Here is a 13,091-nt window from a genome sequence, read left to right as displayed (position 1 = left end):
TCTGGCACTGAGAGATTATTATCTTGATAACACAAAAGCCTAGTAATATCATTAGCTCCCAAGAACTTGAATGCATCTGCCATCCATTGTGGGAACCATGAGAATAGTGATCCAAACCAGCTGTCATCATCGGCTTCGTCAGTTTCATCGATCATCTGGTTCTACAGTTTTGTCAGCATACCTATGGCTTCTGTTAAAGTTCAATTTTCCTCATCGTGAGAAGGTATAAATGTGCAACATGATTCTCTGATTTTTGCACAAACTCCTCCATCCATAGCTGTAATCATGTCAAGCACATATCAGTTCTGGAGAGTCATTAGTTGGATGGCTCTTAACTCTTCCTTAATCACATTGAATCCTTTTATTGTCGTATTGATGGTCTGCAGTAACTCCCATCTGGTTAAATGCAACCATTTAGTATTTACTCCTAAATTCTTGGCATGAAAATCTTGTGAACACTAATGAGGTGAGGCTAAATAGCCTGTGTTCATATGGGATTGCATGAAAGGCTTCTTCCGATTTGTCAGAGAAATAATGTTCTCTCTTCATTCGAGTTAGTAGTTCCACAGATCTCTTCTTCCTCAAGTGAGCATCTGCTTTCGGGAAACTGTCAATATTCAGGTCACCTTTCGGGATCACCAGTGCTGGAACGTGGACATTCACTATTGTGCATATGCGTCCCCAGTTTTTCGGCAGTCTGATGTATGCCTTGGATCCACATGCCCAATAATGATCCATAATTACGGCAGTGCCATGAACCATTCCTAGAGCATCAAAAACACATCCACGGTTCTGATTCTCTCCCATTTTCACTGTGCCATTATTCCTGAAGCAGAATTTTGGGATTTCCAGTGGCACTATCTGCAAGGGTCCTCCTCTGTCTTCGACCCATGTCAAAAGTTTTGCAAGATTTGGCCATAATGGCTTGCACCCGTTTCGCACTATGTTGATGGTGTGCTCGTAGTGACTGAAGACCATCCATGCTCGGCATATCACAACTCCTTTTTCCCATCCGTCAGGTGAAAGCACTGTTCCCCAAATTTGCATTTGGCCTCTGTTCTTCCATCTATGAGCTTCTTCTGGAGTTTTTCCTTGGACATTTAGCTTCTCTTCTGATTTCTGCTCCTTTAACTCCAGGCTTCTCATATCTGATCACAATGTGTTTCATCTTTCCATTGTTTCTTGTCTTTATGTTCTGGACATAGTCGTCTTCATTTGGATCAGTTGCTTCAGTTGCCCATTTCAATGAGGCATCACTACCCATGAACCGGCCTCTGGTCTTGCACATTGCTATGTGTGACAAACAGTGTGCTGTCTGGACATCGATTTCTACAGCTGTGAAGATCTTGGACTTCCCCATGCAGTATGGTAGGAGTGCGCAAACAAAGCATTCCCCTTCTGAACTTTGTCTTCCAACTTCTTTCATGTGCTGATAGCAAATGTTATTTCCCAAATGTGCTGTGCTGTCCAGGTAGTCATTTAGTTCATTGTCATCTCCATGCACGCTTCTCTTGATTCTTAAGGTTTTCATGTAGTTTGCTATCACTACATCCCTGAATGCATCTGTATGGCTTTTTCTTGCTGGAGGATTCTCAGGTATACTGGTCAATGGTGCCGGCTTCCTCATCTGTGTCATTTGAGTGGACAAAAGTCTGGCAGCTCTTTCCTGGTCCTCATACGTCTTTTTCTTTCAGGCTAGAAATGTCTGTATGCATTCTGGCATTGGTCAGGTATATGGTTGTACTGTGGAACTTGTGCTTGTCCCTTTCACTGGAACATATATGTTTGTCACTGTTGTCTCTGTGGGTTTCATCTTCAGCTCCTCTAGGGTTTCCACTATGTCTGCTTCCTTCATTTGGCTCTTTACTTTACTTGTAATGATATTTTCCATAGTAGGCAGTCTTTTCTTCTCTGAGCCTTTGAATTGTGGTTCTGTAGTCATTGACACTAGGACTGTTGCGTGTGCATTCACTGTTGGGTGCGTGTGGTTGTCAGTACTCTTTCTTCATTCACTCTTTGCCGACCCTGTCTCCGGCCTTTCTTTTTGTTTATTACCACAAGTGTGTGTGTGTGTCATTGCTGATCACATCCATGTGAAGCTCATTAATTCCACCATCAGACCTTCTAGGGACCGGAATGACTATGTAAGGTCTGGGTGCCTTTGTGGGTTTCATGCGTGCATCTTTAGGTGGGTGCACTGGAATCGGAACGCTTTGTGCATCGATAAAAAATGCAGTTCTGATCGTTAATGACATTAAAACAATGATGAATATGATACACAAATACGGCAGCACTTACTTCCAGAGAAACGTGGGCGTCTCTCCTCCTGTGGGAGGACCAGATTGCTACTCTGGATCCCCATCTCAATCATTTGCGAATATCTACCCTTTACTATACTTCTTTTCCCATAGTTTAGCAAAGGAACTGTATACTGAAATAACAATTCATGCCCGCAAGAGGAGGGACACTTGTCGGACCATTAAACACAGAATCTGAGAGACAGGATTGGTTAAAGAAGATGAGATAGCTACACCCTTGAGATGGATGGGGTGCAGATTTATTACTCCAACACCAATCAATAAGAACAACTCAATGGTTTGGCAAAGAGAGTCCGTTTAATGACAAGTACAAAAAACAGGGAGTTATGGATTTCAGCAGTGATGCTATCGTCCTTCTCGCTTCAACGCCAACGAACTTCATACAAGTTCTAACATTTATACTCAAAACTCGTCATAATTGACGTGTAACACTCAAAAGTTAACATGCAATTCTATTGGTTAGGAAAAGGTAACTTTACTATAGGTACTATATCTGTATATGGTAACGGAGTGAGGGGATAGGGTAAACACTGTCAAATGGACATCTAAGCCCTTCCTTCAAACATGACTACTGTAGATGTCACTAAAAGTATGACTTCTTATTGGTTGTACTAACTATAGGACCCTAGATTATTTGGTCCATTGTGATTGGGTTGGCACCAACCCCATGCATAACTTTCTACTTTGCTTAGCGGCGTGCAGAATGGCCGGCCAGGTGCGAGGTACCCCTTAGTTACCTGCCCTTCCTCCAGCTCTTGTTACAATCAATCATAACTTTAATAGCTATGTGTCAATTAGTACGTTGTGGGTGGCCTCGAAACTGCATCTTCTGTCCAGAAAAGTTCTGATATCTCTGCTTGGTCCGGTACCAATCGTAGGTGTGAACCCCCGCTTCTTCTTGCTCGGCTGGTCACATGCTTCCCACACCGTGAATTTGTCTTGTTTCTCTCAATTTGTGTATTTGATTCTTATTTAGCCCGCCACGTGTCTACGTCTTCTTATCTTGACCTTTCAGAGGCAGCATATTCTGTTCTTAGTTTCAATTAAATGTAGCTACTGTTCATAGCTTCTATGGGTATGACCTTGGCTTCCCTGGCACGAGTTGCATCTGCCGAGTTTCGATTCAGCCGTCTCTCCTCGTGTCACTAGAATATTTAGCTTCTTACGTTTGGCCTTTAGTAACCTGGGTTGATTCTGCTTTTGTGCAAAGTAAAAATATACTTATAATAAGGTGCTTCATTTGAGGTAGATTATGTATAATACCGCTTGCCGCACTACTCTTCTACCGAGCATAGCAAGCCGCACTGTTCTCTTAGCTTTCTTGCGGTTCCAAGCATATTTACAGGTGTAAACTAGTTGAATGTCTTCATCTTGCTTACTGCTTGAACTTCTTTGTATTTCAACATTGTTCTCCCCCTTGAGGTTCAAGATATCTTTATCCGTGGCGTTTCGTCTGTGTATGTCATTCTTTGGTTGACATTTCTTCTATCTGTTAGTCTGTCCGGGTCCTCATGACGTCAACATTCATCTTCCTTTATGGCCTTTTTGGTTTCTTCCGGGACAGTACTTAGGCAATCTTCATTTCGTTTCATTTGCTGGTTTTCCTCAATGGATACCTTACCTTCCATGGTTTTCTGGGTACCGGTACTTCAATAGGCGTTGCTCTTCTAATAGGCATTGGGCAGAGCCCTAATGCGGCTCTCTGCTGGTTTATTTGCTCATCATACGTCACATATTTTGGTGTGAATGTTGCTGGAACATCAAAATGGGCGACTGGAGTGCAGGCTTTATTTGGAACCTCCTCTACAGGCGTTACCTACACTAATTATGCAGATGACAACCAAATACTCATCCCCATCACGGGAGACCATAAAGGAGACTCTAAAGCCCTGAATGATATCTACCTGATATAAGCCTGGATGGCCCAACACAGACTTTGTCTGAGCGACGTTAAAACAAGAACTTCTACTCCTTGGGTCCCAACCTAGACTCAATAAGTTGGACTCTGTTTTTGACTCATTTATCATTGATGGCAATACCATTAAGGTATCTAACAACACCAAAACTCTTGGTATATACCTAGATTCTACGTTGTTACTAACTAGACAAACGTGATAATATTCTCCACAGCCTACACATGCAAACTCATCACTGCCTGTCGACCATTCCTCACCACCGCCAATTGTACTACATTAGCTAGAACCCTTGTACTGTCGAAACTCGACTACTGCAACACAGTCTAGAGACCAGCCAACATTCCTACAAGTTACAAGTAAAACAAAATAATGCCATTAGGGCAGCTCTGAACATCCCAAGAAACCACCATATCTCGGATACCAGACGCAACCTACAATGGCTTTCTGTCTCCCAAAGAATCGCTCTTAAATCACTGTCTCTTACGCACAAATGCCTTGCCAAGCAGGCACCAAATTACCTGTCTAATTTATTTCACACGTAACACGTCTGATCGACCCCCACAGAGCAGCCCAAGCTCATTGACTCTCACTACCGAGGTTCAAGCTTCAGAAAGCGGGGGGCTGCAGCAGCCCGCTGCTTGCAGTAAGGCTTTTGAATTCTCTACCCAGCCCACTCAGAACTGAACCCTCTTTCCATGCCTTCCTGAGTAAAGCCAAAATCTGACTTGTATCCCAGGACCAGCTTGCACACGCCTAACTTGTGCTAATGCTAGTGTAAATATTATCTGTACTTAACTGCCTTTGTAACCTGTCATGCCCATGTAATATGTATGTAATACCTATGCAACATTGTCATTTATGTAACTGCTTCTCCTTGCAACACATGTAAACATATTCAACTGTAACCTACTTCAGAAATGCGCCCCGATGCCCGGGGCTAGGCGCGCTATACAAATAAACAAAATACAAATCCAAATGGCCTGGCTAATATCACGTGGTGCAACGTTTTACTGCCATGCCTTGTCAGAAGCAGATTTTATGGGACGGGCCGTTTGCTTTGGCTGTAGAACATGCCAGCATCTTGGCCATCTCTTTTGAAAACTGAAACTTTTGATAATGACAAATATCCTTGTAAAATGAAAAAGATAAGACTGTGTTGAAAGATTAAGTTAGAACTTAATGTTTAGAGCAGACAATACTCAAGCAGCAGCACAGATGCAAACAAGTACATATATTTACCCAGTACTCCATCTCTGAATGTTTCTTATCAACGAGGGCCTGCAATATCTTCGCACTCACACGAGGCACAGCTGAAAGGCTCTGCTTTTCGTGGTTTCTAACGGATGGTAATTCCGTTAGGCGAGGATTGGGAATTTCATTTGTGTTGTGCTGAGGTAGAACCTTGGCAGCATGAAATGCTGCAATTACCAAGCACCGTCCAAACCAGAAAGCTTTTAGCACACGCGTAATGCTGTGTATGCTGCATCACACGAACACACATTAATAACATTAGAGGGTACTTGGCAAAAAATACCATTTCTGTGATTTAATGGATCAAGGAACAGATGGCCATGTCGGTCTGAGAACTGACAGGCCAAGGAAGTCTGTTCGCGCCATCAGCCCCACAGAAGTTTGTTACCACAACAGGAAACGATAACCACATTATCCGGTTGTAATTAATACGTTAGTGTTTTATTTAATTTTGGTTTACTAGCAAATAGCTATTCTGACTACAAATGTCAGATTTCGTGGTAATGTGTCCCCTTGGGAAAGCTAAAAACAAGCACACAGAAAATAACTCCGTCGTCACAGGGCTACAAATCATTATTCCAAAATCCCATAATAGGTTAAGCGGCTACTCAGGGCTCCAACGCAGAACCTTTTGATTTCCGGATCCGACCAAAAGACCCCACGCCCCCCACGATGAACGTTTGGAAGTTTAGTTCTGTCCACACGTACCTGCACATTTCTTTAAAAAGGCCGGCGTAACCAGAGCAAACTCCTCGTCCGACGCGCAGGACATCTTCGGGCTCAAATAGCTTCTCGGATACACCAAAGAATCCATCCACGTCGTACTCTGCATGGGGAAAAAAGTCACACGTGCATGTATAGCAATGATTCACGGGTGTCGAGGAGCATTCTGGATTCACACCTATGCCGTTCTTTTATTACCAGGGATTTTTACGAAGTATATCTTCTCCGAAGCATTTTCATCGAAAAAACTCTTCGAAATATTTGGGTGGAGGGTTGAGGAGTTTACAAGGGATGGGTAGGAGGTTGGGGTATAGTTTACAATCTAGGGAAAGAACGGGTTTGGGGGGAAACCCCCAAATATTAAAAAAACTTTTTAAAAAAATGCATATAAAAAAATACTTTGATAGAAAAGTGGTCGATGAAAGAACATAGAACCGATTCACAAAGCCTATGGCTGCAGTACATCTGGAGATGCCCTTGAGCGAATCTTCGTGAAGAACACTCGCTCCAGCTTTAGCCTTTGTGAATCATGTACGAGTTGGCAGAGCCAATCAGAGAGGCTCGCGGGCATTTCAGATTTGATCCAGTGCAAATCTTTCAGAATCAGGTCCCTAGTGATTTATGAAAGCCCTGCCCAGAAGATGTCAGGAAAGAAAACGACGAAACAATAATAATAGACACGCATCCGTCATGAGCTTTCTGGCTACTATGTCTGTGGTGTGGGACCAACATCACCGATGATGGTTGCCCGGCTATCAGCTGGTGCTGTGCAATCCCTACTGTCACCAGTTAAAGAGGGCGAACCCCGACAGCCCAATGCTTGGCACTAGCGCCAAGGCAAGCCGCCTGTGCAAGCAGCCTAATCTCATACTGAAGCCATGGAGGGGACCTACCCAAACAATGCTCATTCTTTCCCCAACAACCACCACAACAGCTCTTTCCTGCTCCACCCCATCCCATTCCCTATCCAACTAAGGAGGGCTACCTCCACTTTGGGGTTATGCTGGTGGGCATACTGGCATGCAAAGCCAGTGCCATGTCATGTGTGATGCTGGTGCAACATCTTTAAACACACTAAAACATGCATTGTGAAAGCAAATGGTTATGGATTTCGTCGTAAGCCACCACCCCATTTCCAGGCGCAGGAACCATGGTAGTGGCCTGTGGGAAGTGCCAAAACTATTGGTGTAGCTGAAAGTATTTAAAATGTTATTATGGAGTACACATCGGGATCCTTTGTTTCTTGGCACTGCTGTAGCGAAAGGGTAGACAACCATTCTTCAAGTGCCCAGTCTTCTTCCTGGCTGAATGCAGATCCCATCCATCTCCAGACCCACTGAGTGTGGCATCAGAGGTGTTGATAGGGGGGGCAGAGGGGGCCATAACCCTCGGTCTTTTGGTTATAGCCCTGGATAGAAGCTCAGGGTATACAACCAAAAAGCTAGCTAACCCCGAGTCCAACAGACCTGACATTAGCACAGCCCCAGATCTTTTCCAGACCAGCAACACCACTGTGTGGCATAAGATGGGTCAGAGGCAGTGGCGGCTCGTCCATAATGGGTGAGGAGGATGCCAACCCACCACTTTTACCCATTATGGACGAGCCAAAGCCAGCCCCGCGAACATGCTCCCAAGCTCCAAGATGTACCGGTCAAAGGGAAACAGAGTTTCCCTTTGACAGTTTATGTTCCCTAGCGAGCATGCCCAATAAGCCATGTAATGCTGGGGGCATTTTGCTTCCACAGCCATGCACGGCCCAATCACAATGCAGGCTGGGGAACTACAGGGCTAAATGTGTCTAGGGAGTGCTCCCGCACCTCCCCACACATTTAGGGCTCCCTGGGAAGCGCTGAGGAGGAGCTCCAGCTCACCGCACATGCCCACAGGAAGAAGGAAGACCTATCTGCTTCCAGGTTGCTGCAGAATCATCCTGCGCAGGATCAGTAGGTCCATTGTGGCATCCACCGTGCGGACTGGGGCTGCACCTAAGAAAATAAGGTCCTGATTCATGGAATGTTTTGCCCGGTGCAAAGTAACTTTTCACTGGTGCAAAGTGACTTTGCTCTGCCAACACCCATACTGATTCATGGAACAGTGCAAAGTGTATTTTTGCCATGCAAAGTCACTTTGCACTGCAAACATACACTTTGCACTGCTCCATGAATCAGGGTGGGCCAGTGCAAAATGTGTTTTTACAATGGAAAGTGACTTTGCACGGCAAAACGACACTTTGCACTGTTCCATGAATCAGCGTGTTTGTTGGCAGTGCAAAGTCACTTTGCAACAGTGAAAAGTCACTTTGCACCGGGCAAAAATTCAATGAATCAGGCCCTAAATGTATTTATTTATGTATGTATGTTTGAGTGCACGCAAGTGTTTGAATCTGTAAGCTTGAGTGAGTGACCACGCTAGAACTTGTATTTATTTATTTATTTATTTCCACATTCGCCAAGGAGCTTTACATACCAATAACAACGGTGCGCATTTACATGATAATAAGCAGGGACAGTTTAAGAAGAAGAAAATGGAAGTATAATAAGAGCTTTAAAGCGATAGCGAAAGATGTGCAGAGAAGGAGGGCGCACAGATATCAGGAGGAAGGGAGTGCCAGGGTTGCGGGGGCAGGAGGGAAAGTGAGCGGAAACGCGAGGCAGTGCATGGGGGTTTGAGACAAGAAATAAAATCCAGCTGCTGAGAGCGGAGGGCGCGTGCAAGGGTGTAAGGAGAGATGAGAGGCCGGGGAGCGAGGCCATGGTAGCATTTAAAGACAATGGTAATAAAGTGGAAATGGAGGCGAGAATCAAAGGGGAGAAGAGAGCGTGAGAGAAGAGAATCTTCAAGGTAATGAAAGAGGAGGCGGGTGGCAGAGTTGGAAATAGTGTGGAGAGGGGCAAGGTGAGATGAGGGAAAGCCAACCAACAATGCTGAGCAATAATCAAGTACTGAGAAAATAGAGGAAAAGAGTGGGGAAAGGTTTCGTAGCCTGGAAAGAGAGAAAAGGTTGGACCTTACGCAGATTAAAGAGATGCAATAACAGGCCCTGGTAGTAGACGAAATCTGATGAGAAAAGCTGAGCCCAGGATCAAAGATCATGTACAGGTTATCAACTGTAGAGGACAGAGGAATCAGGGAAGGAGTGAAGGAAATAAGAGGATAAAGAGGGATGGGGACAGAGGGAGGCAGAAGAATAATAAAGAATTTTCGTTTTCGAGGGGTTGAGAGAGAGAAAACTAGAGGACATCCAAGATTGGATTGCCAAGAGGCAAGAAGAGATACGGTTGTGGAGGGAGTCCGAAAAACAAAGACAGACCTGCGTAAAAATGCCAAGAGAAGTTAAAGGAGTCAATGAGTGAAGCGAGCGGGATAGTATAAATGGAGAATAAGTGGGGACCCAGGACAGACCCGAGGGACTGTATAAAGTAGAGGAAGGGCCAAGAGGTGTTCCAGCCCAAGCGACAGTGCAAGTCTATGGAGAAAGATAGGAGTGGAACCAGCCGAGGACGGCCCCAGAAAAACAAAGAGAGGAAAGAGCAGAAAGCAGTGAAGGATAATTTACTGTATCGAACACCACTGAGAGGTTGAGAAGGACAAAGATGGAAGAAAGTTTACTGAGATGAGTAGTCAGTAATACTTTATTTAGCTTCTGCCATTTGCAATAAAATAAAATAGATACAAAATGAAATGCAATAAAGTACAACACAGCGTGCTTGCCAGTTAAAAATGTAGTTATCTGAGATTCATTAAATTTGCATCTCGCATAGAAAACTGCATTAAAGGTTCCTACCCAGACGTTTAAAAGATGCACTAACGTATTCACACAGCTCAGATACAAAACAACTCTCGGTATACGACAAGACAAACTTAATTTACTCAGAGAGTCAACCTCTGTTATAAATTAAGTGGTAGCGCAACCCCGTCTCCTTAAATCCTACAGTGTCTTACAAATTAATAGATAGTGGCGTAAGTCCTCGATGGCCCCACTATCGCAAGAGCAATGCTTGTTCTTAAAAAGCCACGACATTTGGTCCCTTAATGGTAAAATATTTAGTCTAACCATGGCCACTATACCCCTATGGGCTGGTGATCGAATTGTGCTCACTGACATGCTCAAAGATGTAGGGCTGTGAGCGATAGATAAATATCTCAGCGAGCACAAATTGTAATACTGATCATGGCCAGTTAAAATTCCCAAACCCTGGCTTTCCTTTTGACTTTATGTTTGTAGACTGTGCCTGCCTTGAGCTGCGTGATTTCTACACCCCCCTTTTTGCATTTGGAGGTACAACTCTTAAACCAACGATATATAGCCAAAGTACCTTTTGACATCCTGTGGGCTAAAAAGACAGCCCCAGAGTGACAGAGTTGGAGAGGCCATGCTAGGCCCCTATTGTGAGAATGAAACTGGCTTATGGGGAGGTCCATTGAAATATAAAAGCCAGTACAAAACATTGTTTTCCAATATAAGGCCTAGTGAATGAACAAAAATGGGTCTATTGCAACTTCAGTAAAATACAAAGACACCTTGTTGAAGGAGTGTGCCCTAGAACTGTGATTGTAACTGTGTCTCCAATGGAGGCAAGCAAAAAGACATAGGTGCTGCCGATACTGACTTTGTGCAAACTGGGAAAAGGCACCCTTTTGCAGATTCAAAACTGCAGCAGTACACATGTGAAAATATACTTTGAAAGGATAGGCATGTGAAAAGTACAGAGGAGGAATGATGCCTAACATTTAAGTAATAAAGTCAAGTGACAGACTTAATTTTCATCATATAAAATGACAGCCTGTAAAGAGAAAGGCCTATTTCGTTTTTGTATAAGTGAACCCTGGTTTCTTATGTAACTATGGCCTATCTGTGTAAATAATACCAAGAGTGAACTTATTTCTGTTCATGCATTCTGTAAAGAAAGAGTTTATTACTTGCGAGCAAGCCTGGATGCAATACAAACTGTTATGTGTAAATATGTTTCTTAAATTAAATGCTATTTCTCAGAATTGTGTATGTAACTGAACCGGTTGTATCTGGAACTGTGACCGCCCAGACCTTTGGGCTGGATTTATCAAGGCAACAAGCATTGAGCGTCAGTTAAAAATATGTTGCAAGAGTAATCTGAACTGCAGTGATGCAGATAACACAGCCAGCAGTAATGACCTTTAAGGTCAGGTCTCCCCATTAACTGTGCATTAGCTTCGAACAAAAACCTTTGAAGCCCAGGAAGGGAGGGCATGATCACATGGGCCAGGCAGATGTTCTGATCAGGTCATAAAAGGGAAATGAAACCTAAGATTTGGTGGGGGCTATCTGAAACTGAAGGACTCATGTGATTCTTTCTCAGCCCTTCATCCTTCCGTGGTCGATAAAATGAGTACCATTAAGTTGGGTAACAATAAACATCTGTTATTAGCGCCAATATGCCCCTTACGAGGTGAACGTGCACTTTACAAATACACCTGTTATCTTAGGTTGTGCCTTCCCATTGATTAACATTAGGCCACCTTTCTTTAATTAATAGAGAATTGTTTGTCTATCTCCTCCACTGGGGCCTCCCTCTGGAATAGCCTCCCTGCCTCTCTCAAACTTAAGTAGAACCACCTCATTTTCCGTAAGCAACTCAAGACGTTGCTTTTCGCTTCCGCTTTTTCTCTTCTTCTCCCTTGCTGATGCACCTGACTGTTCTGCGCACTAGTCACCTGGTCACCCTCTGAACTCGGACCCAGGCTCCTGCATGTCCAGTTTCCCTCACACTGCCTCCGGGCTCCCCAGCACTTAAGGGTCTGTATCTGCAACCCTATAGTACCTTCTCTCTGCACTTATGAGCCACCTGCTGGCAGCACTTGTGAGTTAATTGCACTTCCCACTTTGCCTCCCCCCGGCACTTCTCCCTTTCCTTCTTCCCGCACTTGCACGATCTGAATGATACAAGGCCTAGTAAGATTGTTATTTTGTCCTCCCTTTATTTCCCCCTTTTTGTCTTGACGCGCCTAGAAACACTTGTGTAAAGGCGCGTTATAAATGCCATATCATATCTTATCACATCATAACATCGAGATCCAGTCAATAATTCGATGAACAAACATACTGTGACTGAATTACTTCTTCCCCGCAGGAGTGCAAGGATCAGGAGTACAAGGGTGAGTAGTGGCTAGACCGCTTCCTCAGCCCTCACACTTTTACTAAATAAGAGTGAACCCATTCATAAAGGTAAAACAGTCACAGTTAAGAGATATACCTCCTCCGCCTTTTGGGGAGTATGTGAGCCAAGGAAGAGGGGTGTGAATGTGATCCAGTAGCAACACAAACAGAAAAGTCAAACAGTCCAAAATAGAGGGAATGTCCAGTCAAGGGTCTATACAAATATATATATACTTTTATTAAACACACCTTCTATAATAACTAAATAGAAAAGCAATACACAATATCCATTCCTGAGGACAGAACAAAGAATCTGCAACCATAGGAAGATGCAGCACTCTGGGTAATGAAATAGGCAGGGAAAGGCAATAGATAACCACAATGATTTCAAAAAGGATATGTTCTGGTGTGAAAAGGGATGAATTGCTACCTAGCCAGTCTCTCTGGCCCAAAGATGGACCAAGGGGAAAGTTACCAGTCATAGGACATTTTGCTGGTCTTTGAGGTTGGACAATGTCAAACCAGGCTTCTAGGGGCTGTTTTTGCAGTTCAAAGCATGCTCAAATGCAGTGGCCGCCTTGTACCAGATGGAGATCAGTGCCGAGCAGGTGTTGAGCAAAGGTTTATTGTGGTTCAAAGTGATGCTTGGAAGAATGGCAGATCGTGAGGGCCACCAGGGTCAGTTCGACAGTTGGTTTTATTGCAAAGATACTGGTGACTAGATGGCCCGTTTTATGTGATTGGTTCAAA

General features: G+C 44.0%; 1 protein-coding gene across 1 annotated transcript in view; it reads right to left on the bottom strand.

Moving 5' to 3' along the window:
* The window catches only part of LOC138516825 (kyphoscoliosis peptidase-like), a 263,810-nt gene that overhangs the window by 206,535 nt on the left and 44,184 nt on the right, over nucleotides 1-13,091 (bottom strand). The window contains exon 3 of the mRNA XM_069632249.1: nucleotides 6,194-6,311. Within this exon, the coding sequence (XP_069488350.1) occupies nucleotides 6,194-6,311 (118 nt within the window). The remainder of the gene's footprint in view (nucleotides 1-6,193; nucleotides 6,312-13,091) is intronic.

Source organism: Ambystoma mexicanum, chromosome 6q (genome assembly GCF_040938575.1).
Source record: "Ambystoma mexicanum isolate Mex_15411 chromosome 6q, UKY_AmexF1_1, whole genome shotgun sequence".
Taxonomy (NCBI): domain Eukaryota; kingdom Metazoa; phylum Chordata; class Amphibia; order Caudata; family Ambystomatidae; genus Ambystoma; species Ambystoma mexicanum.
Note: the sequence above shows the minus strand (reverse complement) of the source record. Positions and strands in the feature narration are given on the sequence as shown.